Below are 27,955 nucleotides of genomic sequence, written 5' to 3'. Positions count from 1 at the left end.
TGGGTGTATCCTTGGCCAGGAAGTCATCAGGTGGTGCCCCCCCACACAACTTGCATAGGGGATCCTCCCTCATTCCCCACCTATCCAAGTTGACTGGGGTCTGGACAGTGCTCTGAGCAGAAAGGAAATGTGAAAAGCTATTTTCATTCAAGCTGCCACAATTCAGTCTACTTGATAGGTCCTCTGCCTTCTTCCTCCTTCAAATTTCATCCTGGATCAAGGTTCTCTTTTTTGCAGGAGCAGACTTTGACCACTGTTGGAAATGGGATGTTCTTAGGCCTCATCTTCCCATGTAGGGGTTACTGATGATATCACTGTTCTTGAGGGAACATGCTGCCTGGTGGATTGCAGTGCTAGTAGCCCACTTCTGGCCTAAATATTCTACCTGCTTCCCTGATGAGATGGTCCTGAGAGTCCTTAAATGTCAAGGAGAGATTGCACTTGGCAACTCTGAACTCCTCCACAACTGATGACATGGGAAACTGGAGTTATCTTGACCTAATGTAGAGCCCAGTTGATGTAAAACTCGTGGGTATTCCCAGCCATCTATAAAGGTGCTTGTTAATCTTCCTCTCCACTCCTTTAACAGATGTTATAGGCACTTCATACATGGTGAGGAGCAACATAAGTCTTGGAACCAGGGCATGTTGGTTATAACACTTATATTTTGCCATAGCACATTTCTGATGTTTCTAATACATTATTGCATTTCAGAAACTACAATCTGTAATGATACACTCAGCAATTCTCTGTGTCTTATAACTAGCCAAAGTTGGTCGTTATATTGTTCTGCCCAGGACTCGGGATTCTTTGGCATGGAGTTATAAAGCTTTATAAATGCTAAACTTTTAATGCAGTATGTCCATCACATATACCTTATAAACCTATTTAAGTTGTCATGCATGATCATAAACATTTATAAACTTTCATAGAAAGAGTTACCATAATTTCTTATACAAAGGACATAGCCATCCAGTTGCTTATAAAATCCTTCACAGGTTAACATAACATGCCAATGACAACCAAAACAGACCCTTGGTTTTGGTTGTCATGGCTGTTTATAGAACTAATATGTTACAAACCTGTTAAATCATGCAGACAAAAGAAAGTTTGATTTTGATTTTGTTTATTTGTTTGATAGATTGTGCTTGATGTAAGCGATAATGCCAGACAAGGTTAATTCCTAAATTATGGACACCTCAAAGGGTATTATTCCGCTTAAACCATGGTCACTTGCATAATAATAATAAAAAAAAAGATTATCAATTTATATTTTCATGCATTTCGCAATAAAAAATTTAAGTTTTCCATTTCCCTGGTAACATCTTATGCAGTAGAACTGAAAGAGTCATTGAATTGAATTACTGTAGAACCTCAAGTTATAGCTCAGGCTTTTATTTGCTTCAATCACTGGATTTAAACTGTCTGTATTTGGGACAAGCATGTATTTGGGACAAGCATCTATAAAGGACAGGTGTTTAATTACTTTTGCACAAAACTGTTGCTCAGTAAAGATGGCAAATAGTATCAAATAACTTAGCTACCAGTGTGCCCCAACATTATTAATTTCTAAAAGTTTAGTGTTGAGTGTAGAAGTCTGATATACACCTTTTAGGTGAGCTCTGGTGCAGTCCAATTGACTCCACAACAAATGTGAAGGCCAATTACGCCTTATGTGGGAAGGCTCAACAACACTAGTTGACATGACGCATTAACATCGTCTGTCATGATGTACAAATCACACCATGAGAGTGACATAAAACACTTCTCTAGAGAAAGCCTGCATTGTTATAGACCATATAATTCTTAAATTTAATATAATTATGTGGACTATGAAGTATTGAGAAGTAAAAGAGTTAAAATACACATTGGGGTTAGTTAAGTGCCGTCACTGGAGGAGACAGATCACCCATATACTGAGCATAGCAGTCTGAGATGGTTTTCCTCAGCCCATCGATGTCTCTCCTCAGCTGGCTGACCTCTAGCAGTTTGAATCTCAATTCATCTTCTACCTTCTCTCTGCAGTCACCCTCCTCCGCTGAAACACTCAATGCTGGACAGAGAAAAGTAGAAAACGTTATCACTGGATAAGGGATACTATATAGTGAACCAGATTATAACTTCATAAATTCAGGAATGGAGAAGCAAGCCCCTTGTGTGAAGATAGGTCAAGAAAAATATTTAGATGGTATACTTGTACTCACCTAACACTGTACTGATCTAAGTGTATGGCAACAACAGTTTGGTTTTGGTTGACATAGCTGTGGTTTGGTCTGACTAGCAGCAGTAAGTCCCCATGGTGAATCTCGCTCATGTGTGCTACACTCGCGATATCACTCTCCATTGCTCATTTTAGAGAGTTGTCTCATTCTTAATCATTGAAATATGTGGCGCTTTGTATGTGTCTTATCTGTTGTCATGTTCTATTTTTGTGGACTCCAGGGAGAGAAACTCCTTTTCATGACCACTGTCTTTAACTGATATTAGTGTAGAAACCAGGGGAGATCAGAATTTTGTGTGACTTGACTATGCAAATACATTTGCAAGAAAAAAGTAAATGAACTCTCTGGGATTACCTGAATTTCTGCATAAATTTGTCAAAATGTGTTCTGATCTTCATCTAAGTCACAACAGACAAACACAATCTGCTTAAACTAATACTACACACTGAACACACCTTGTAAATACTCACAGTTGCAGGGTGGAAAAAGTATGTGAACCCTTGGATTTAATAACTGGTTGACCCTCCTTTGGCAGCAATAACCTCAACCAAATGTTTCGTGAAGTTGCAGATCTGGGGCCTCGTACTAACGTTGCCTACGCACAAAATTCGTGCATATGCCATTTTTCACGTTTGGATGTACTAAAAGTGAAGTGAACGTGAGAATGTGCGGTCCTCCACAGCAGCTTCATTGCTGGCGTACGTACATCTTTTTTGCTTATGTCAGTTGTCAGTTGGCGACACTGACAGGCGATGCATTGAAATTGCATAGCCGAAATTAATAATTGCTCTCAGGACAGTTGCACTGCATGCGAAAGTCATTAGGGACCAAGCCAGCGACCGTCGTGTTTGTAGCGCCCCCTACAGGATAAAAAAACAGCAGCCCCGGCACCACGTTTCACCAATATGTACGAAACTCGGTCGGCACGTGTAAACATGCCGGGACGTACAAAAAAGCCTCTTGGACCCATACCCGAAACCTCACAGGAAGTCGGCCATTTTATTTTTATTTTCACTTTCCGCAAACTTTTCGCGTTGTATTTGAACGAACTCCTCCTAGGGAATTTATCGGATCTGCTTCAAAATTTGTGAATACAGTCAAAAAATGGTTCTGATTAAAAGTTGTGCTATTTGTGCATGTACATTGAAGGGCGTGTCCGTGGCGTGCCCTCAAAGTTGGCCATAGTGAATTCCGTGCGCATTTTCGGTGAATTTTTCGCCTTGTATTTGAACAAACTCCTCCTAGGGAATTTATCGGATATGCTTCAAAATTTGTGAGTACAGTCAAAAAATGGTGCTAATAAAAAGTTGTGCTATTTGTGCATGTACATTGAAGGGCGTGTCCGTGGCGTGCCCTCAAAGTTGGCCATAGTGAATTCCGTGCGCATTTTCGGTGAGTCTTTCGCCTTGTATTTGAACGAACTCCTCCTAGGGAATTTATCGGATATGCTTCAAAATTTGTGAGTAAAGTCAAAAAATGATGCTGATAAAAAGTTGTGCTATTTGTGCATGTACGTTGAAGGGCATGTCTGTGGCGTGCCCTCAAAGTTGGCCAGGTTGAATCGAATGTCAAACTGTGATGCTATTTCCGGCATTTAAGGGCTTCTGTTTTAACTAACTCCTCCTACAGATTTTATCAGATTGACTTCAAATTCGATCACTTCAATCTACACACATTGGTTATCAAAAGTTGTGCTATTTGTGACTGTATGTTTAACCGTGTGCCCGTGATGACGTGTCGAATTCCACCGATTGGCCATCAAACAGATAGTACTCATCTTCAGTGCACAGTCCCACCCTGAACACGTCCTCATAACTTCAGCGTACATGGTCCAATCTGGTCCAATGAAACTTCACGTGTTTGATAACAGTCCCACCCTGAACACGTCTACATGACAATATTCAGACATAGTGATAGCGCCACATACTGGTAACAGGAAGTAAGCGCTGCGTGGCGATTTTGAGCTGATTAACGGCAGATTTTCATGTTGTGGTCCGCACGTGTTACGATGGCACGCGACACGGCCGCAGCACGCCCCGAGTTGCGTGGAGTGCGAGGTCCCGCCCAACGCTGCTTGCAGCTTTAATTATTATTTACAATCAGTCAAGCAATTAGGCTACACAATTTTAAATCATTTGCAGATTATTTGTGTTAAGGGGTAACTTGCAGCGCGCAGTCCTCTACTGCGTTAGAGGAAGTAGAACACACTCAAATTATCTTTAGCCTCTTGGCATATTTATTTGACAGTTAACAATAAAGTGCGGACCGATGTGCCGCCGTCTCATCAGCATGGCTCACACACAACAACAACTAGCGCTCACTGGGAGCGTGGTGACATCACGTCTTGTACGTACCGTAACCCTTTCACAATACAGCAGTACAGTATGTCAGTCTACCATAATACAGGGCCTCCAACGCCTGTGGCCTGAAGGGTCTGTCAATGGGCAGATATGTCTTCATATCTGACCACTTCTTTTTCAACTCCGCTGCGGTGGGGTTCTCCGACGCTACCGAGTTTACTGCCTGTGCCACGCAAAATAATTTTTTTCTTTGGTCTCCATCAGCAGCACCTCTAATTCGCACTCCATAAAATTTCTTTTTTTCCTGGCTTTTGCCATTTTCCTAAAGACAGCACTATCGAGGCCTATTTATACTTATGAGCATATTCAAATATGTGTATTTGAGGGAGGGGACAGGGTGGAGCGTTGTGCTCGTGCATGTGCGCTCAATTTCACGTTGATTGCGATGTACAAAGACAATGTGCGTGGGATTCTGCGTACGCAGTACAGTTCAGTACATCTGAATTTTTTTGTGCGTACGGAACTTTCACTCTTTCAGTGTACGCCACATTCTAGTAGGAAATCCACGCAAGTCTTAGTACATGAGGCCCCAGATCTGCACAATGGTCAGGAGGAATTTTGGACCATTACCCTTTACAAAACTGTTTCAATTCAGCAATATTCTTGGGATGTCTGGTGTGTTCACTCTCATGAGGTCATGCCACAGAATCTCAATCAGGTTGAGGTCAGGACTCAGACACTGTTGATTTACTTATGTGCTTTGGGTCTTTATCCTGTTGAGCTTCAATTAGTAGATAGATGGCCTTAAGTTCTCCTGCAAAATGTCTTGATAAACTTGGAAATTAATTCCACAATTTGTCTTACCGTGGACAGCTTTATGCAAATCAACAATTCTTAATCGTAGGTCTTCTGAGAGCTCTTTTGTGCGAGGCATGGTTCACATCAGTCAATGCTTCTTGAGAATAGCAAACTCAAAACTGGTGTGTTTTTTATAAAGCAGGGCAGCTTTAACCAACACCTCCAATCTCATCTTATTGATTGGTCTCCAGGTTGGCTGACTCCTGACTCCAATTAGCTCTTGGAGAAGTCATTAGCTTAGGCGTTCACATACTTTTTCCACCCTGCACTGTGAATGCTTGGATAGTACCATATTTTTTGTGCATTTATTCCAGTGTTGAAAACTGCATTTCTTCGCCTGTATGTGTAATTGCTTGAGTTTCTGACACAGGCAAAGGACTTTTTGCGTTTGTGGCAACTATTGTCTGCAGTCTGCATTAACTCAAGGGAAATAAGACTTTTGAGCATCTATTGTTTTACAGGCAGGGTCTCTGTGTGTGTATCTACAAGTGTTAAAAACAGGCTGAGAGAGCTTGTCTTTCTCGCACTCGCAGATATACACACAGAGAGACCTTTTACTATTATTATTATCATACGTATAAAAACAAAGGTAATCCAAATATTATGGTTGAGTTGAGAGCCAAAAGAAAAACAGGAGCTCAGCAAAAGGCATCCATTTACAGCAGGTGTACCACTCAGCTAACTCAAGACAGATGAGGCACTGTCTGATGACGTTTCTCTTGTATCTAAGCAAAGGCATATTTCCCAAGTTTGACAGTTCTGCAGTCAGTACTGGAAAAATAGGACATTCTATGATGCATTTTTGTTATCCCCAAATCAGGAGAGAGTTCTCCCTCTGTGTGTGTGCTACGGCAACTTACCAATGGGTAACAGCTGAAATTGTGGGGTTTTTTGGCATAAATTGTTAAATAGATGGACAATATGACTGGAAATGTAATCTTTAAGGGTTGAGAAGGTGTTTTTAATTTCATCTCGACTTTAATACTGGATTTTGGTACCCAACCCTACATATAATATTAGATAAGCCTAAAACTATAGTTGGGGCCCTAGTTTTCAATTTTACATCTGTATTCAACACAATTCAGCAACAGCACTTACTGGTAATTCAACTAGAGGTTATATCTCCAATATTAGACACTGTGTGCTGATCTGATGTTTGTGCGAGTTTTCACATTCTATTATGGTCAGTAGTTTCTATGGAATTAGATTTGTGCCAAAAGAAAAACAAAAACAGGAATTTGAGAGAACATAAAACTAATTTCAAAAATAAAACTTATAACTTGCAATCAAATAATTTGTCAAATAGTGTAAAATATTGACATTATTTTGATAACTTATTTTGGTTCCCTCTGCTTCTCTCTCTAAGCTCAGACTTTTGCGCTCACTCTCGGCTTTGCGGTCTCTCTGATGCTCTCTCTAGTTTGCGCTCCCTGATTTTTTGTTTGCAGTTTTGGGACAAACCTCTCGGGTGGGCGGGCTTTATCAGCAGAGCGTCCCCATTGGGTAATCAGTTTTTGACTGACACAGCACAGTAGGCTCAGTGCCCCGGAAGTTACGTGTAGGTAGCTGGCACGCTAACGAGAGAGAGCAGCAGAGAGACCGCAAAGCCGAGAGTCAGCGCAAAAGTCTGAGTTTAGAGAGAGAAGCAGAGGGAACCGTAAACAAAATAATGTCAATATTTTACACTATTTGACAAATTATTTGATTGCAAGTTATAAGTTTTATTTTTGAAATTAGTTTTATGTTCTCTCAAATTCCTATTTTTGTTTGTTTCTTTTGGCACAAATCTAATTCCATAAGTTTCTAGTTTTCCCCTCCCTGGTGTCCCTGTCTCTCTCTGTGTGTGTGTGGACTCCTCCCACTCTACCTGATTACCTGCTCACCTGTCTGACTGCTCAAACCTGCCAGCCATCAACTCATCAGTCCTGCTGTATATAAACCCTAGCTCTCCATCCACTCTCTGCCAGATCGTTGTCTCTACATGCCTGGTAGTAACGTTCTTGGCCAGTTAGAGAAATTATTAAAATTAAGATATGTTTTTTTCCCCCCTTTGTGCTAACAAACTAAACTTTGTTTTTTCCCTCGGGATCTTCACCTTCACTTCAGCTACCTGCCCGCTCCTTCCTATCAGCCACACTGCCTCCACCTTCAGTTCCACTCTGCCTGGGTCTCTGCAATTGTACTCTCACCACTGCCAGCAGGAGCTTCACATCACCATTTCATCAGCAATAATGGTAATAATAACCAACAGAGTTTGTGTTCTGCTTGTGGGTTCCTCTGTTTAACATGACACAATACAGTTGAGACTTATATTCAGGTCTTGGCCTGATAGTAATAGTGGAATAATATGGGTGTTAGAATAGCACAAGTAGAGGACTATCACACATTGACTCATAAGATGGTTGTCATCGTCATAATCATCATGCTGTTGCTGTGCACCTTTGTCTCTGTCTGTCCTTCTATCTTTACTCCCTCTTTGAATTGAATTGATTCAGTTATACCATTAATTTCTTACAAAAAGAGTACAAGTAGGTAAGGTTAATCAGACATATTCAAATCCTATTACAAACTCAGAAGAACCCCAGGGTTGTGTGAGCTCACTTCTACTCTTCACACTTTATATAGACAATTCTAAAACAACTGTACGTCTTGGGATGCAAGACGCATTTTGGAAAAATATAATGTAATAAAAATAATCTGTAATTCTATACAAAAGTGATATCAAATACATAAATATCTCACTCTTTTTGTTAAGATGTAACTTAAACAATAACAAACACAGTGTGTGTGTGTGTGTGTGTGTGTTATTCACATTTCATGCCCAGAAGCACTGACAGGTTGGGCTCTTTCCCCTGCGCTCTCTGAGCCAGGATGCTGCAGAGAGCCTGGAGGTCCAGTAGACACAGGGACATCTCTTTCAGCAGCCGACCCATTTCTGGTATCTCCACATGGGATAGAGGATGCACCAACAGCCCGTCATCCACTTGCTCTCATTGGGAAACAAAGGGACAAAATTTAGTTTCTAGTGACTATGTACAGCACACCATTGCTCTCATGCAGCAGGGAAATCTTAGGGATACACCAATCCAACTCACTTTCACTAGACAAGAATTCTGTGTTGCTAATACCAGTGCTAATTTTCTTTTTCAGTTCAAAATATCTCCAAATCATAGCAGGTGTTGAAGGTCCAGTGTTTAGGATTTAGTTCCATATAATGGTGAAGTTGCTGATTGCGATGTCCTTGCTTTTACCTCCTGTTCCAAAAAAGCTGTACCATGGTAAAGACATGGGGGACACTGGACATTTTGGTCCAAATGAGAGGCCTCTACCATAAATTTTCTAATTCGATGACATTTATGAAAATATCATTTGCCGAGGTTTATGGTGCATGCAGGGCCTTACACCACTCAAGGTCTTATTTGACAAAGTATGCAAACCATTATTATGTGTTAAGTGTTCAAAGACATGATTCGATAGCTCCCTGGTGCCTCACAGACACCCTAAACATATTATAAGATGAGATTTTCTTTTTTTTATGTGTATTGAATTTGCACAAGTTATTAATGGTAGCGCGCTATATATATATATATATATATATATATATATATTATTTTTTTTTTTTTTTTTTGTACTCTGCTGCGTTTGTAGGTAAGGTGTAAGTTACCTCTGTTACTGATGGTTAGATTGGCAGAGTTATATTTTGTAAAGTAGTGATCAGTTGTCATACTGTTGAAGTGGTCATTAAAGTGGATCGAGTAACCCAGACAACGACGTCCCCATACTCTTGCTTTACCCACGACCAAAAGGCAGTTTTAATACAGTAACTACCAAGTGTATAGTTAACGCTAAGAGTAACCAGCATTACATTTTTGTTGACAAAATGTAGTCGGGACTTCAAGATTCGATAACAAGACAGAAAGTTGTGTAGTGTGAACAGTCCAGAAATCTAACAACTACAAAGTTATGTAGTGTGTCCAAGGCATAAGTTAACACTTCCAACACCGATACCTGTGGGAGGGCTGTGGGTGGGGTGGCCAGGCTTTCCTCCTTTTCTAGCAGACAAGACTGCCGTCGATGAGGAAGTCCCCTTTTCTTTTGCAGTCTTGTACTGGTGGCCTAACAAAGATAAGCACAGGATGTGACACATAAGCCTGATTTATTCTTTAGAGAAAGAATATACAGGTCAGACATTATTTTCTCCATCGACCAGGAAATTTCCGGTTTAGAGGCGCTACTGAGTAATATATATTATATTGTTAAATGGAGCAAAGCATCAGCAAGGTGACCAGATGAAGTATGATGAAGTGCTTCCAGTTTGGACAAATTATAAATTAAAAGAATTTAAATTATTATTTTTTTTAATATATATTTTTTGGGGCTTTTTATTGCCTTTATTATAGTGACAGCTGAAGATAGACAGGAAAGAGGTGCAGAGAGAGGGGATGACACGCAGCAAGGGCCACAGGTCGGATTTGAACCCTGGGCCGCTGCAGCAAGGACTCAGCCTCGGTACATGGGTCGCCAGCTCTACCCACTGAGCTAACTGGGCACCCAGAATGTGGCACTTTTTTGACACACATTGTTCCAAGCAGACTATTTTTTCATGTCTTAATACATGTCAGGAGGGGATCTTTGACTATCATCAGATTAATTCACTGGGTTCTGTGCACAGGCTATCCTATCATCCATAGCCAAAGAAAATTTAACCACCTAACCTTATTAGTCTTTCGGCTGTCATAGCACTCATTGCTACTTCGCAGCTTTACATCACCAGACCAATATTCACAGTTGTGCTCATAAATTGACATACCCCTGTCAGAATTTGTAAAATGTGTACTATTCTATTAAGAAAACATGAGCCAAAAACTTTTTTTTTGTGGGTTTAAAATTAAACTATAAGGCATCACAGAATAGCACAATCATTAAACAAAAGATAGCTTGAAGTCTTTTGTGATAGTTGTAGATGAGGTCCTTTATTTTCTCAGGTGGCAAAGATGCCCATTCTTCTTGGCAAAAGCTTTCAGGTCCTGTAAATTCTTGGGTTGTCTTGCATGAACTGCACGTTTGAGATCTCCCCAAAGTGGCTCAATGATATTGAGGTCAGGAGACTGTGAAGGCGACTCAATAACCCTCTCTTTCTTCAGCTGGAGGCAGCAGAGGGTTGACTTGGCCTTGTGTTTCGGATCACTGTCGTGTTGGAAAGTGCGTCCCATGCGCAGCTCTCGGGCTGATGAATGCAAATTATCTTCCAATATTTTTTATAAAAGTAGAACAGGAGCCAGAGCCTTAAGCTACCAAGCTCCTCTCCTGTGAAACCAGCTTCCAGTTTGGGTTCGGGAGGCAGACACCCTCCCCACTTTTAAGTGTAGGCTTAATTCAATTTTATTTGTATAGCGCCAATTCATAACAGAAACGGGTCGCCACAGACAGAACTACCAGAAGAGGAGAGACTCTGTTCCCAGTGTGACAGAGGACAGGTAGAGACAGAGCTGCATTTATAATCTCATGTCCTAAATTCAAAACTTTAAGAGAAAAACAAAAGAGAGAAATTATTGCAGCAAAATATGTCTCCTCATGCCACGAACTGAGGACGACCAGTGGAAACTCAGATAAATGTATAAAATAATTGATTGTTTTAGTTGTATTTGCTGTTTTTTTAATACACACACACACACACTTTAATTTTAATATATATATTATATTTAATTTGTTATTACTGTTATATTGACAACAGACTTGTTTTAACTGTAGTCTGTTACTTTACTACTGTTAATTGATTGGAATTAATTACTAATTGACTGAGATTGATTGATTGTGATTGAGTCAATCATAGTTGCAGTATTACCAACTAGATTATAATAAATTTGTTGTAAATATTGTTTTCCTTTATTATTATTTTTAGAGAGAGAGAGAGGGGGAACAACAATATTGGCAATGGCAATCTAGCAGGACCATGGCAGGACGCTCCACCAGGATCGATAAGAACCTACGAGACGAGAAAGCACATGCATTAATGGGACATGAATGAGTGCAGAAAGAGAGGAGCTCAGTGCACCATGGGAAATCCCCCGATAGTCTAGGCTTATAGCAGCATAACTAAAGGATGGTTCAGGACTCACCTGATCCAGCCCTAACTATAAGCTTTATCAAAGAGGAATGTCTTAAGGCTACTCTTGAATGTGGAGAGGGTGTCTGCCTCCTGAACCACAGCTGGAAGCTGGTTCCACAAGAGAGGAGCTTGGTAACTGAAGGCTCTGGCTCCTGTTCTACTTTTAGAGACTATAGGAACCACAAGTAGCCCAGCATTCAGAGAACGTAGTGTTCTAGAGGGGTAATAGGGTACTATGAGCTCTTTAAGATATGAAGGGGCCTGACCATGAAGAGCTTTATAGGTGAGGAGGAGGATTTTAAATTCTATTCTACATTTTACAGGGAGCCAGTTCAGAGAAGCTAGTACAGGAGAGATGTGATCTCTTTTCCTAGTTCCTGTCAGTACTCGTGCTGCAGCGTTCTGAATTAATTGGAGCGTTTTAATGGACTTATTGGGGCAACCTGATAATAAAGAGTTGCAGTAATCCAGCCTTGAAGTAACAAATGCATGGATTAGTTTTTCTGCATCTGTCTGTGATAGGATGTGTCTAATCTTTGTAATATTACGTAAATGAAAGAAGGCAGTCCTGGAGGTCTACTTGATGTGGGAGTTAAATGACAAATCCTGATCAAAGATAACTCCTGACAGTGGTGCTAGAGGCCAAGGTAATGCCGTCTAGAGTAACTATATCTTTAGACAGTGAGTCTCTAAGGTTTTTGGTGCCAAGAACAAGAATTTCGTTTTTTTTCTGAGTTTAACATCAGAAAATTGCAGCTCATCCAGGATTTTATGTCCTTAAGACATGTTTGTAATTTAGATAATTCATTTCATGGGGCTTGATCGATAGATATAACTGCGTATCATCTGCATAGCAGTGAAAGTTAATGGGGTGATTCCTAATAATGTTGCCTAAAGGGAGCATATATAAAGTAAATAGTATTGGTCAAGTACAGAACCTTGTGGATCTCCATGACTAACTGTAGTATTTATTGAAGATTCATCGTTAACATGTACAAACTGCGAACAATCTGATAAATATGACTTAAACCAGCTTAGTGCGGTTCCTTTGATGCCAATTTGATGCTCAAGATTCAAAATTCAAGAGGTTTATCATATGTACAGTAAGAAACACACGGTTTGTGTGTACAATGAAAGTCTTACATTGCCCGACTCCCTGAGGCAACACACAGGTAGAAGAGTAAAAATATAATTTTTAAATATAAAACATAACAAAAATATTAAAAGCTAAGAGCTGGTGGGTGTGGTGCGAGCAGGTGAGGTCCTTGCTAATGTGAGATCCGAGGAATTTAAAGGTTTTCACTCTCTCTACCTCTGTCTCACCGATGTACAGTGGGGTGTGCTGTTCCCTCCTCCTCCCCCTCCTAGGATCAATAATCATCTCCTTTGTCTTGTTTGTGTTCAAGGAGAGATTATTTTCCTGACACCAGGCCACCAGTCCTGCTACCTCTCTTCTGTATGCTGTCTCCTCCCCACCACTGATCATTCCAAAAACCGTGGTGTCATCTGCAAACTTTATAATGCCGGTGTTGGTCTGGGAGGACACAGTCGTAGGTAAAGAGCATGTAGAGCAACAGCCCTGGAGGGTCCCTGAGCTCACAGTTTTGATGCCTGATGTCCGGTTTCTAACTCTGACTGACTGGGGTCTGTCTGTGAGGAAGTTCAGCACCAAGTTACAGAGGGAGGGTGTCAATCCAAGGGTGAGGAGAATTAAGACGTTCCTCTTGATAAAGCTTATAGTTAGGGCTGGCTCAGGTGAGTCTTGAACCATCCCTTAATTATGCTGCTATACGCCTAGACTACCGGGGGATTTCCCATGATACACTGAGCTCCTGTCTTCCTGTCCCTCTCTCTGCACACATTCATGTCCCATGAATGCATGTTACTAACTTCACTTCTTTCCCGGAGTTTTTGTGCTTTCTCGTCTTGCAGGTTCTCATGGATCCTGGTGGTGCCTCCTGCCATGGTCCTGCTTGACTCCCACTGCTAATTACTAATTAGGGACCGAAAAAGCGACCGCTAGAGGTCTGTCCACTCAAAAGACTGCAGGGGCAGTCTTTTGAGTGGACAGACTCCAAACTCCATTCCAAAAGCAGGATAGTAAAAGAACAGATCTGTGACTCCAGGATGAAAATGGTAAACTGTGGGACCTGGACAATATGTATACATCTATGGCTAACACTTGTGCCTGTAGATCAAAGCAAATCAGAAAAGAGTCTTAGTGAGATATAGATATAGATATAGATATATATATATATATATATAGATCTATATATATATATATATATATATATATATTATATATATATATATATATATATATATATAGATCTATCTATTCTCTATATAGATCTTTTTTTATATAGATCTATCTATCTCTCTATATAGATCTATCTATCTATCTATATAGATATATAGGGAGATATATAGATATATATATCTATATATAGATATATATATCTTTATATAGATATATAGATCTTTATATAGATAGAGATATATAGATAGAGATATATAGATATATATAGATAGAGATATATAGATAGAGATATATATATATTTTTCTTCTTCTTCTATCTTCTATCTATCTATATCTATATCTATATCTATATCTATATTTTATATATATATATATATATATATATATATATATAGAGAGATATATATATATATATATATATATATATATATATATCTATCTATATATAACATCATAACCCGGTCTTTTTATTGTTTGATGTACAAAATGGATGCAGGAGCTTTTAGGCATGGTGCCTCTAGGCACTTTTACAAGACTTGTATCACCCAAATAGGGGCTAGTCGTTCTGAAGATAGAAAAGTGACTGCATGCCTGCTTTAATCTATTACATGTGGTCAGGTTGGTTGTCAGGTAAATTGAAATAAGGTAAATTTTTCTTCATTCTGTTTTTAGGAACATGAACCTAAGGTTTAGAAACTCTCTGAGTGTGTGGCTATGTGTATTACCCTACCGTCAGTTGCGAGGTCAGTCTCTCAATCTGTTCTTTTTGATGCTCAATCAGCTGTTGGGGAACAGAGGTAATATGTTAAGGGATTTTTGACTGTGTATGAGTGCATGCATTTGTGCATGTGTGTGTTTAGGATGCTACCATGCTGCTGTGGTCTTGCTGCTCTAGAAGTTGAGTGTTTTCCACCTCAAGCAGCTTCAGGTCCTGCATTGGCAACCTCACCCCATCGTCCAAACACTGCTGCACCTTTTTCTGCAGGCTTCAAGATAAGAAATGTTGTCAAAAAGAAAGAGATGCAGAGAAAAAGAGACAAGACAGACATGTTCTTATACAGATCAAGATATAAGACCATGTTAGCAGCAGGCTGCCATCTAATGTAGAAGGAGTTTGTTCAGACTGAATGCAAAATAATTGTAGAAGCAGTGGAACTGAAGCACTTAATTATTCACAATGGGCAGCACAAATTAAGGTTAATCTAATGACTTAAAAATGTTTCAACTTGAACCATTTTTTTCTTATTCCAAGACTTTTTGACACCCATGGTGTAACTTCACCACTCAGTAACTCAGTCACAGAGTTTAATGGGCAGACCCTGTGGTTTGTGGCAGTCCAGCAAATAGAGCTTACGATATGTGCACACTGCATAGACATGGTTGGTGTGTAAATTGCTAACTGGCCAAGGCAAACACATACATTGGTTGGTTGAACAGAAAAAAACTCCAGCAGTCAAATTAGTATGATTAACAAAAGGTGACACAAAGTTTGATTTGCCTTCAATCTGAATATCATATAAATTAGATATTAGATGATGCCCCACCTGTGTACAGATGCAATTAACTCTTTCTCTCTCTTTGCCTGCATCTCAATCTTGATGTTTTTCTCCTTCATCAGAGCACATCCTTCCTCCAGGCTCTTCTGTAACCGAGACATTGTTTTCTCCAGATCCTTGGCCTTCTGTTGTAACTCTTCCTGCTGAGGACACACAATGGCACATAGTGTTGTCACTAGAATTGAGCAATGTCTTTTTTGTTTAACTGTTAATTGACTATGTTTGACAGACATCATTTACAACATTACAGTTTGATAGAATAAAAAAAAACAACTAAATGAAATCAACAAATTATCAAAATATAAAGAAATAAATGTGTGTGATTTTGGCACACGCATTTAGTTAATGAATTAATATCTGGTTATGATATTGATGTACTCTGTCTTACTGAGACCTGGCTGTGCCATGAAGAATATGTTAGCCTAAATGAATCCACCCCCCTTTTTATCTGAATGAGTTTTTATCAAGTTTAGTCCTTAAAACAGATAAGTAATTATTGTAGGTGATTTTAATATTCATGTTCAAGTTGATAATGACAGCCTTAATAATGCGTTTATCTCATTATTAGACTCAATTGGCTTCTGTCAGTGTAAATAAACCCACTCATTGTTTTAATCACACTCTTGACCTTGTTCTATCATATTGCATTAATATTGAACATTTAAGTCTTCCCACATAATCCTTTTTTATTAGACCAATATTTATTAACTTCTGAATTCCTGTTACTAGATTACAAGCCATTAGGCAAAACTTCCTACAGCAGCTGTCTTTCTGATATTGCTCTAGCTAAATGTCAGGAGGCGATTCCATCTGTATTTAATTCAAAGGCATGTCTCAATATAACAGGACTCCAATAATAACCTCTGTCCCTCCCAAATTGATCATCTTGTTAATAGTGCTACAGGCTCACTGCGAACAACACTAGATTCTATTGCCCCTATAAAAAGGAAAATATTAAAACATAGGAAGCTAGTGCCGTAGTAGTATAGTATAATCACCAAAACCCGCCAATTAAAGCAAAAAGCACAGAAATCTGAAAGGAAATGGCACTCTTTCAAACTAGTACTAGAAATCACATTCAATCTAGCAAGATAGTCTTAAAACATGTAGAAAGGCCCTTCGTAATGCCAGAGCAGCCTATTATTCAACATTAATCAAAGAAAATAAAATAAGGTATCTGCAATGTAGCCAGGCTGACAGTGTCATAACTCTATTGAACCATGCATCAAGCTGCATCAATTAACTTCAATAATTTCTTCATCGAAGCCATCAACCTGTCTCTTAGACCCCATCCCAATTAGGCTGTTTAAAGAAGTCTTACCCTTAGTTGGCACTTCTGTATTATCAATCTTTCTTTATTTTCAGGCTATGTACCACAGTTCTTTAAAATGGCAGTAATTAAACCCCTTCTTAAAAAGCCCACTCTTGACCCAGGGGTTTTAGCCAACTATAGACCGATTTCTAACCTCCCCTTTCTTTTCAAAATTCTCGAGAAAGTAATTGCCAAACAGTTGTCTGACTTTTTACATAGCAACATCTTATTTGAGGATTTTCAGTCAGGATTTAGAGTACATCATAGCACAAAGACAGCACTGTTGAAAGTTACTAAAGACTGTTTAATTGCATCAGATACTTGTCTCTGTACTTGTATTGTAAGATCTTAGTGCTGCATTTGACACCATTGACCATAATATTCCATTACAGAGACTTGACCATCTAATTGGCATTAAAGTAACGGCACTAAGCTGGTTTAAGTCCTATTTACTGTATCAGATCGATTTTAGTTTGTACATGTTAACGATGAATCCTCCATGGTAAATGGTAAATGGACCTGTACTTGTATAGCGCCTTTCTAGTCTGCCGACCACTCAAAGCGCTTTTACACTACATGCCACATTCGCCCTTTCACACACATTCACACAGTGAAGCACGGCATCAGGAGCAATTTGGGGTTCAGTATCTTGCTCAAGGATACTTCGACATGTGGCACCAGGAGCCGCCGCCCAGACGCACACAGTCATGGAGTTCCACAGGGTTCTGGCTTGGACCAATTCAATTGACTTTATATATGCTTCCCTTAGGCAACATTATTAGGAATCACCCCATTAACTTTGACTGTTATGCAGATGATACCCAGTTATATCTATTGACCAAGCCTAATGAAATTAATCAATTAGCTAAATTACAAGCATACCTTAAGGCCATAAAAACCTGGATGTCCTGCAAATTTCTCATATAAACTCAGACAAAACTGAAGTTTTTGTACTCTGAAACTCACTGTCTAAAGACATAGTTACTCAAGATGGTATTACCTTGGCTGGGGCACCACCGTTAGGAATCTTAGAGTTATCTTTGATCGGTATATGTCTTTTAACTACCACATAAAGCAACCTTCTAGGACTTACATAAATTACATTACATTGCAAAATTCCGACACATCCTGTCACAGACAGATGCAGAAAAACTACTCCTTGCATTTGTTACTTCTAGGCTGGATTACTGCAACTCCTCCTTATTATCAGGCCGCCCCAATAAGTCCATTAACATGCTACAATTGTTTCAGAATGCTGCAACGCAAGTACTGAGAGGAACTAGGAAAAGAGATAATATTTCTCTTGTATTAGCTTCTCTGCACTAGCTCTCTGTAAAATTCAGAATATAGTTTAAAATCCTCCTGTTCACCTACAAAGCTCTTCATGGTCAGGCCCCTTCATATCTTAAAGAGCTCATAGCACCCTATTATTCCACTGCACACTCTGAATGCAGGGCTACTTGTGGTTCCTATAGTCTCCAAAAGTAGAACAGGAGCCAGAGCCTTAAGCTACCAAGCTTCTCTCATGTGGAACCAGCTTCCTTGGGTTCAGGAGATGGACACCCTCTCTACATTTAAGAGTAGGCTTTAGATCTTTCTCTTTGAAAAAGCTTATAGTTAGGGCTGGCTCAGGTGAGTCCTAATCCATTCCTTAGTTATGCCGCTATAGGCCTAGACTGCCAGAGACTTTCCATGATGCACTGAGCTCCTCTCTTCCTCTTCCTCTCTTTCTGCACACATTCATATCCCATCAGTGCATGTTACTAACTTCACTTCTTCACTGTGTTTGTGCTTTCTCATCTCACAGGTTCTCATGGATCCTGGTGGTGCCTGCCGCCATGATCCACTTGACTACCACTGCTAATATTACTGATATCATTGTTATTCTTATTATCACTGTACAATCTATTGCCCATGTGCAACTGCTGCTGCTAATATTTGTTATCTGTTGTTGTGGATTCTTACTGTTTTTTCTCTTGTATATAGTGTTTTTATTTATTATTTCCCTACTCTTACTGTTTTTCATACAGTTTTTTTTCTCTATCCATTTTGCTGCTGTAATATTGGAATTTCCCCATTGTGGAACAAATAAAGAATATCTATCTATTTCTATGATTTTTATTATTACTATTATTGTTCATCATCCACCATAGTTTTGGCTGTTGTTGCAGTCTTCATCATCTTCATCATCATCATCATCATCAATCATTTCTATTAGTAAAGTATACTGTTGCTGTGCAACCTTTGTCTATGTCCTTCTCTTTTTACCCATTCCCTCTACCTGCTCTATTTGAAAAGTGTCCTCAGATAACTTTTGTTATGAATTGGCGCTATAGAAATAAAATACTTACTGTGGTATGTGCAAATCAGCACACCGCCAATACATGATTTTACCTTTTATCTTGCCAATGTTGTCCTCTGGAAAACCACTAGCATTAAGCATGTATGATTGATATCCCTATCCCTATAGAAAAGCCACTAACCCTAACCGTGCACAGTAAATTCTGATTTTCATAGCTTGTGTGTGTGTGTGTATATATTTATGTTTATGTGTACCTGCCGGGACTGTGCCTGCACCTCATCCAACGTTGGCAGGTCAGAAAGGTATTTCTCAAGCGTCTCTATGCGTTGCTGTTTTTCTTGGTTCTGTTCGCTCTCTCTCTGACATTTCTTTTTCAAACTACTGATGTAGCGATCTCTTGTCTTTATCTGTTGACAAAAAACATCTCATAACCGATGCACTGGTTTCATTTGTTGAATGTACTAAACTAATTTCAACAGATAAAAAAAGCATATGTTATGTTACAAAATAAAAAACATAAATGAATCTGTTCACATAAGTTGTTATGTTGGGTACAAACTATTTAAAAAGCAAGGAAAAAGTGTAAATCCTTTGCCATTCAAATAAAAGTGGCATATATTTTAGTTCCTGATGTCATTTCCAGGATTTAGATGGAATAAATTCTCCGCTCACCATTTTACTTTCAATTTATATTATATTGTGAATTCTATGGAAATGTATTGTACCTTTTCCTCCAGTTTTCTGATGTCTTCTGTATATTTTTGTGTGGCTTGCTGGAAGAACTCATTCAAATGGAGTACTTCCAGTTCAACCACTGATAGCTTCCTACCAAGTTCTTCATCAGATGGTTGTTTGCATGGCACTCTCATCGCTGACTCCTATTTGACAACCAGAACTTGTGCTGTGGGTCTTATTATGAAAATATTTCACGTGATGAGAAATTATTAATATGGATTCTTATTTGTCACAGAAATGTGGTGTCACCTTGGTATTTAGAACGTCGTCAAACCACCCTCTCTGGCTCTGCAGGACCTGCTGTGCTCTGAGCTCATTCTCTCGGATCCGGGCATGAAGTTGCAAGATCTGCTGCTTTTGTCTGAAACAGAATCCTTCCTGTTCAACATTTTATCTGTAAATATAGTTTAAATGCAAAATGTATCTTTTTTCAGGCATTTTGAGAGCATTATACAACTATATATGAAGACTGAATGAGTGTAAGCCAAAGCAGGCAGGTCAAACATTAGGGCCTGCAAAAGACAGTAGAACCTGTGCATCTGCAGACCTGTGCATCTGCTTGACATCAGTTTTGTTGTGACAGAAAATAAGTATGCTAATAGACCTAATAGTGAAGCTGTAAAAAGATGCCAACAACTACAAATGCTGGATGAGGCAATTTCACAGCACGGGTCACTGTCTGCTGATTTGTAGCAGCACACTAGGTAGCACTATTCTGTAGTCAACCCAGACAACTGTGCTGCTGCATAATTAGGGCCCGAGCACTATTGTAATTGAAGGAATTCTTCTTATTAGTGACCGAGCCAGCGACCGCTGGAGGTCCCTATTGTAATTGCTAAAGTTATTATTTGGGGTAAAGTTTGACTGATCATTTGCCCCCCTGAACATATGAAAGTGCAATTTTATTTGGCAAAGTGGTCAGGCCTGGGGACACTTAGATATTCTATGTGTCGCTTTTGGGTCGGCCACTATGTGGCGCTATTATTAAGAAAAGTAGGTTTAGGCTAACAACTCCCGCATCGTTTGTCTCACATTCAAAAACCTTATATCCACGTGTTCGGTGAATGGAGCTGCATCTCCCCATATAGGCCACACCCATTTCCGCCTAGCATTTTTTTTAGCTAGAGCGCGAAATGTCCAAAAACTACTTTTTCGTGTTCCTCCTACGTGCTTTGTCCTTTTTGCACGAAACTTTTCACGTAGCATCTGGGGACCGTCCTGACAACAAAAGTAATTTGAAGAATTTAGATATTTTACAAAAATAAGCACGTTATAAAATTAGCACTTCCTGTAGATTTTTCGTCAAAACAGAAAGTGGAGCATTTTCCACATTGGTATGTCCGATTGACACCAAGCTTGGGTCCATAGTTCCCCATGTCTTCCCGGCATCGTGCACAATTTGAGGTCCTATGGCTCCCTGAGGCTTGCGTGTCAACAATCTGCCAGGTGGCGCTCTGGTGGCAGGGTAAATCTATATATATATAAATATAACCGAAGGGCGTGTCCGTGGCTTTCCGTCAAACTTTGGTGTACTGCCAGAAGACACAAATTTACTATAACTTGAGTGTACATTGTCCAATTGACACAAAGCTTGGGTCCACAGTTCCCTATGCCTTCCTTAGGCATCGTGCACTATTTGAGGTCCTATGGCTCCCTGAGGCTCGCGTGTCAACAATCTGCCAGGTGGCGCTCTGGTGGCAGGGTAAATCTATATATATAAATATAACCCGCTCTGCCTCTGAGCCACAGCCACCCCTGGAAGAACTAAACAACAGGAACATGTACATATATATGTTGTGAGTATAGTTACATACGTATAGTATAGTACAGACACACAAACACACTGTAAGGATTAAAAGAAGCCACTTAGGTCTGCACAGAGATTTGTGACCAGGACTGTTGGAAGAAGTGTCAGGGCAACTCTAAGTGTTTGTGAGTGTATCTTTCAGTACCTATCTATCTCCAACTCTCTCTGTCTCAGCAGCCCCTCCTTAACCTTCACCAGAGTGTTGACAGGAAGGGTGGTCCCAATCAGCATCTGCAAACACACACAAACACAGGTTGTTGAACACATACAGTGCACAAGTATACATGACATAATTTAATAACAATAGTATAATTTAGTAGTTGTTTTAATTATCAATAAATATTTATGATAATGGGTAAAATGCAGAATTTGTGTTTTGTGTGGTCAGGTGTGGTAACGCTACATCATAGCTGCACACAGTATGGACTAGAACAGAGAATCTTTGGGAATCTGATTTCTGATTCTAGGTTTCATGGTATTTCATAACTGATTCTTGAGTTTCGTGGCCACCAGTTTCTCCTACACAGTTGGAAGGCTGAGCTGTATTTAAATGCATACTCCATAGGACACCTTTAACCTAATATGGTACAAAGTCATTATTTTTCACATCAAGTGAATTGTGCATGTTAAACATAATGATATTTGAGGATATACCTCCTTCCTGTCTAACCTCCATTCTTTTTGCTTTTTTCTTGCCTCATTATTATAATATTTCTCTCACCTGGTTAAGCCCTGGTTCCTTCTGATGTCCCTGCTGCCATGGTGACAACCCATCTGCACTGCAGCCCTCTGTTCCAGTGTTGATCTGACTAGATTTACCTCTACACTGTACTGTGGGCCTGTACTCCATCTGCTCAGTCAGCCACATCTGGGTACGAAATGCAGTCTGAATTGGGGAGCCTCTATCAGTCTGATGACCCAGTGGTGAGTCTGCTTGTTTGGGTAAGCTGAGGCCATAAACCTGTCCACCTCCGCGAGCCAGTTTTGCATCCGATAAAGCACTATAGTTCATGTCCAAACTGTTGTGTTTTACCGGTGAGGACAGGGCTGAGGAAAGGGATAGGTCTGTGTCCAAACCAGTGGCTCTACTGCTGTGGTACTGGTAGTATGGGCCACTACCTGGTGAGCGCTGCAGCAAGCTATGGCAGAGCAAAGAGGAAGATAAAGGCAGATAAAGGTCCACAGTTGAACCAAGGGGCTCCTTTCTGTACCCATATCGCAGACCCCTGTCCAGAGAGCCTTGTGAGCCTGGGTTGTACTGATTGCCTGATGTCCTAGAGCAGCTCTTATCAGCCCCAGATGACAACTTAGTGAGAGAGGACCACCTCCGGATGGGCTGGTGGTCTTTCATATCCAGACAGCATGGTGCATCCAAGGGAGACATAGCTGGCATAAATAGCTGGCAAGACCCGCTCGAGTGATTTGTTCTGCTGGGGGAGGGTGGTATTCTAAAACTGCTGCAGGGTGACAAGGATGGGGACGGCATGACATGGACAATAGGGATGCCATCATCATCGTCCTGGTGCAAGTGATGCTGGGCCTGAGGCGGGCAAGACAAAGGTGTGGTACTTGAACTGGAGTCGTCTGTAGGAAGAGATACAGGCCAAAGAGACCATTAGAAAGTTAATTTTATCACCATCACAAAAATATCAACACAAGCACATTAGTGAACATTACTGTGTTTAGTAGCATCGTACTGAATGAATTAGTACCTCTAAAACTTGTATGTTTGTAAGTATTGTAAGTAAGAAGGATTTTTATTTAGTTCAAAATGTAGAAACACAGTACAGTCGAGAACTAAAACTGCAACTGCCTAAAGGTACATTAAGTGATTATTAGACTATTATTAGAGTCCATTGCCCAACCTTCAAACCACACTGGCATAATGGCATTTCCTGAGGTGCAGGTTTCTTTTCGTCCTTGTGCCAGTTTGGTATTTGCTGCACTGCAGTAGGAGGAGAGGCCTGATGGGCTTTGTGTGTCAGTCAGACCAAATTATAGGCAGGTAAATAATAAATGTCAATAATTAAGCCAAGATGATTATGATAATGATTTAACATATGGACAAGTTAAAGACCAAATTTAAACAATGAAATGTAGGCTAAAGTCAGACAGTCACATAATGTTACCACTATGATGTAACATTCCTTTGAAACACCTGTGAGTGTGGGGCACCCCATAAAGGGTCAAAATATTGTTTCACCTCACCTTTGATGTGTGATTAAAGGTCATTAGTCAAATCAGTGTAAAAAATAACTATCTGTGAACTCCTGAACAGTGCAGGACTATTAGAAGGAAACATAAATTTCACCATAAAACCATTTTACTCCAAGTAACAAGAAAAAGATTATTTGTATGTTGTGCAACTGGGGGGAGCTAAACAGCAGCATGGGTGTTGTGATGATGATATGGTTTCATTTTCACATAAAAAGAAACAGTGTTTGACTGCGTTTGAGCACCAAGCATCATCTATGTAATTACAGAGTCGGCCTTATCTCGCTCTGTACTCTACTGTGTCAGAACAAGGTCCACCTGTCAAGTGTTTGATCCAAGATGTTGATGAAGCAGGTCTCTGTAAAGATGAGGGCACAACAGTCTCTGATTTCCCATTGTTTTGCCAGGCCCATTTTGTCCAGATTGGACATTAGCCAGGAGCGGCCTCAAGTCCAAAGTCATTTCAAGGTTTCCTGTTGCTGTTGAACACTACATATGCAGAATAAATAGACAGGCCATCCTGCCATCCTGCCATCCTACCTTCCAAGCTGTCAGAGCAGTAAGTGCCTATGCCAGTGTCACCACTGTCAGACACTGTGCTGTGTCGGCGACCACCAAAGATACTGTTTCCAGGGCCAGGGGTGTTGGTGTGCCAGACTGATTCATGGCCAGGGATCCATCCTGGAGAGCCACCACTAATGGAGCCTGAAACAATATTTTAAAGCTATAATCACACAAGTTAGACAAGTCATTCAGTGACAAAAAACTGAGGTTATAGGTAGGCCACGTAGTAATGCTTAATGGACTTATAGCCACAAAGAGCAATAAAGATTTTTTTATTGTTTTGTAGTAATGTAAGAAACTGACATTTCATTTCTACTAATCAGAAGGTTGGCGGTTCGAGGTTTTCCTCCTGCTGCATGTCAAAGTGTCCTTGAGTAAGATACTGAAACTGTATGACTGTGTGCTTAGTTTCTGTTCAGGTGTATGAATGTGTGCAAATAGGGTGAGTGTGGCATGTAGTATACAGCGCATTTAGTGGTTAAAAGGCGCTGTATAGGTGCTCCATTTACTTGAGAGTCCTTTTGTAAAACGTATTAAACAATGCACAACAGTTTTGAATGCTCTGAGACAGGATTTTACAACTGTGGAAAATTATGACAGTGGCAATTATTTGATCTTTTATCAACACAAGTAAGGTAAACAGCAGAAATATATTTAAGTACATTTAATTGGCCAATGTTTTACCAGTGGTATTAGCACCCGCAGAACAACCTAATTTAAATGAATAAGGGTGCAGCATTTTTTATACAGGGCTTAAAGCTGCAGTAGGTAACTTTTATGAAAATATTTTTTGTCGTATATGCTGAACACTTTCACTATAGCCTGACAATAGGACATGAGATTCTGTGACGACATCAGGTTGCTCTGGCTACTCCTAGTGCTTCTCATGGCCTTCGCAAGAATCCACAGGGCCTAAATAAAACAACCAATCAGAGCTGAGAAAGACTGTTGATTGTGGAGTCTCATCCCTAACTACAGATGCCTTTCAGATTATTTGTCTCATGTACTACTTTCAGAACACTCTGAAAATGTCCGCAGTAATGACAAGTTGTTTTAATAAAAGTTCCCTACTAGTTTTTTCCTTCAGGAATCCCCTCTGAGTATTGTTTTATTATTAGGTTTGAATATTATAAAGGTTTCACAATCAATCAATAATCAAACTAGGATCACTATAAATGATACTGTCTAAACGGCCATCGCTATTTCTTCCCTTGTTCCAACTTTCATAAAATTAATTATTAAGTTCCAATATTTCAATCCTCCTTTTCTGGGGAACCCCTACAACCCACTCTAGGACCCTTGTTGGCACCTGGACCCCAGCTACTGATGTAGCCTACAGTGTAGGTTTTCAGTTGCTTTTGCTTTCTCAACTACTCTGTTCTGTTTCCTTGCAGGTGCAAACACCACAAAACCAAGTCACGCTTCTTCCTCATGTGTTCAATTTGTTGATACGTTTTGATGTAGCCTTGTAGCACAGTATAACAAAAGCATAATCCTAGACTTCGCTAGTCTGTGCTAGCTGCTGTACAATTGATACTCGGCCTTTAAAACGGAAAGGAGGGATCTAGCTAGTTCGCATCTTAAGCATGCATCATCTTTTCATCAAAGAATGTTATTTTACAGCCGTCTCACCTGTTTTATTAGATTCGTATCCGTCTTCAAAATCGTTTCTGTACCACATTGTGTGTGACTGTGGGCTTTTAAAACAGCAGGAAAACGGCAGCCCTATCGTGAACAAAAAACAAGGCCATCGTCTGAAAATACAGGTACTGTTTCATGTTACAAGTTCATGACAATATAGTACAAAAACTGAAAACTATATTAGGAATATATTTGGATTTCAAAAACGCTCTCTGCGTGATAACGGTATCCTTCCTATAAATTACGACCAGTCCTGGCTCTGTGGAAATGAGTTCCAGCAAACTCCTCCTCCGCAGTTCAGCCGCAGTGCTGCCTGCATGAGACACTACTGGCTACTACACGCGCGCAAGATGCAGGGGCGGATTTGGAGAAATATTTCTGTGATGTGCAAGAGGGTGTAAGAAATATATGTTGAATCGCACTATATTAAAAAAATTTGTTTGGACTGCTACTTGCTACTTTTAAAAATAAAACAATTCTGAGTGAGTCAAATGAAATTATTATTCATTTGTATGATGAATTGTTGAGGAAGAATTCAGCAGTCTCACATCCTGTGAGAAGAAGCTGTCTTTAAGTCTGGTGGTACAGCAGTGGAAGATTCTGTACCTATTCCCATATGGCAGCAGGGTGAACAGACTGTAGCTGGGGTGGGTGTGGTCTTTTAGTATTCTTTTGGCTCTGTGCAGGCACATCACCTCACCAATATCACTGATGCTCAGTACCGATGATCTTCTGGGAGGTTTTAATCACCCGCTGCAGAGTCCTCCTGTCTTGGTCCATGCACATCCCATGCCAGTTTGTAATGTTTCCAGTCAGCATGCTTTCTATCGCTATTATTAAACTAACTTGGCACAGGAATTTTGCTTTCTTAAGTTTCCTTAAAAAATACAATTTCTGTACCAGAGTATAGATATGACATGACATCATGAAATCCAGCCAATGATAGTAGTTTCATCTGCAAACTTCACAACAGAGTTGTCTCCATGTCAAGGGATGCAGTCACAGAAATAGAACAGGAAGAACAGGAGGAGGCTGAGGACATAGACCTGACAGGCTCTGGTGTTGAGCACTAGAGTGGAGGAAGTGTGATCACCAATCAGAACTCTCTGGGGGTCTGTTTGTGAGGAAGTCCAATATCCAGTTGCAGAGTGTGGTACTATTGTCAGTTTATACAATGGACAGAGCTTCCTGGTCTGAAAACCAAACAGTGTCTTAAAACCTGCATTCTATGTAAAGGCCAGAAGGGGGGAGCTCCATTGGCTGCAATAAAACACCGATACCATTCACTCTAATGGAGAATGAGCCAAGTTGTCACTTAATTTATGGTCCCAATTGCTAGTTTCACATCTTCTTCAATAGATTATGATGTTCATATAGTAAATTATGGTCCAATTTAGAGTAAAATAGACGATAAAGCAGCGTATGCTTTTGGGCGGGGCTACCACTAACAGGTCAGTGGTAGTGAGTCTTTCCAGTGCAGCGCACGAAACTCTGATCAAACTGTCAAACTAGACAGTGCTAATCAAATACGAAGCAAGATTCTGTTACTATGTTGCCTATTTCTCACTTAAATCGTTTCAGAAACATATTTTAGTGTACTGTTTAACTGTAATACGAGATTGTGTGTGACCCTATACAGTGTGTTATATATACAGTGGTGTGACTAGACAAGCCACCATTGTTTCTTGCTAAGGATGAGTCAAAACTGTGCAGTTGATCTATGCTCGTAGATCAACTGCACAGTCATCTGTTGATTTTGAATGCAAACTGGTGAGGGTCCAGAGCTACGGGGATGTTATTCTTTATGTGCTGGAGAACCAGTTTCTCACAGCACTGCATCAGAATCCAGTTCCTGCCGGTGTCTTGCTCTGGCGGTGCTATTTGCTTCCTTGTCACCTGACCAAGATACAGCTTTTCTGGCTCTGGACAAAGCCCTCACCTCTCCATTCATCCAGGCTTTCTGGTTGGGGAATGATTTTATTGTCTCTGCATTCACCACATCATCAACACATTTGCTAATGTATATTGTCACTAATGATGTATAGATTGAGGTGGTTCTCCTGGGTGGCACCCTG

At 40.1% G+C, this 27,955-nt stretch overlaps 2 protein-coding genes across 9 annotated transcripts in view; one reads left to right on the top strand and one right to left on the bottom strand.

The window, feature by feature from the left end:
• The window catches only part of gopc (golgi-associated PDZ and coiled-coil motif containing), a 35,682-nt gene extending 16,953 nt beyond the window's left edge, over positions 1-18,729 (top strand). For 4 of the 6 annotated variants that reach the window (XM_051378578.1, XM_051378577.1, XM_051378575.1 and 1 more), the window contains 2 exons: positions 7,487-7,614; positions 18,425-18,729. In XM_051378578.1, the coding sequence (XP_051234538.1) occupies positions 7,487-7,614; positions 18,425-18,481 (185 nt within the window). In that variant the 3' untranslated portion in view covers positions 18,482-18,729. Of the gene's footprint in view, positions 1-7,486; positions 7,615-12,895; positions 12,929-13,421; positions 13,482-18,424 lie in introns of those variants that run through there. The other 2 variants (XM_051378576.1, XM_051378579.1) reach the window with 2 other exon arrangements.
• Positions 1,110-26,201, bottom strand: cep85l (centrosomal protein 85, like). 3 transcript variants are annotated; one of them, XM_051378558.1, is made up of 13 exons: positions 25,872-26,201; positions 24,216-24,380; positions 22,183-23,045; positions 21,607-21,692; positions 19,904-20,015; positions 19,645-19,797; positions 19,174-19,326; positions 15,294-15,445; positions 14,618-14,735; positions 14,480-14,530; positions 9,389-9,496; positions 8,193-8,367; positions 1,110-2,053 (listed from the first exon to the last, which is right to left on the bottom strand). In XM_051378558.1, the coding sequence occupies exons 1-13, from the start codon at positions 25,918-25,920 to the stop codon at positions 1,875-1,877; spliced, it is 2,364 nt and encodes a 787-aa protein (XP_051234518.1). In that variant the 5' UTR covers positions 25,921-26,201; the 3' UTR covers positions 1,110-1,874. The 3 variants fall into 3 exon arrangements, with proteins under 3 accessions (XP_051234518.1, XP_051234517.1, XP_051234519.1); XM_051378557.1 differs by having other exon boundaries at positions 15,294-15,448; positions 25,872-26,198; XM_051378559.1 differs by lacking the exons at positions 24,216-24,380; positions 25,872-26,201 and adding an exon at positions 23,994-24,184 and having other exon boundaries at positions 15,294-15,448.
• Positions 26,202-27,955: the final 1,754 nt, after the last annotated feature.

The sequence above is a fragment of the Dicentrarchus labrax genome, unplaced genomic scaffold (genome assembly GCF_905237075.1).
Source record: "Dicentrarchus labrax unplaced genomic scaffold, dlabrax2021, whole genome shotgun sequence".
Lineage (NCBI taxonomy): Eukaryota > Metazoa > Chordata > Actinopteri > Moronidae > Dicentrarchus > Dicentrarchus labrax.
Note: the sequence above shows the minus strand (reverse complement) of the source record. Positions and strands in the feature narration are given on the sequence as shown.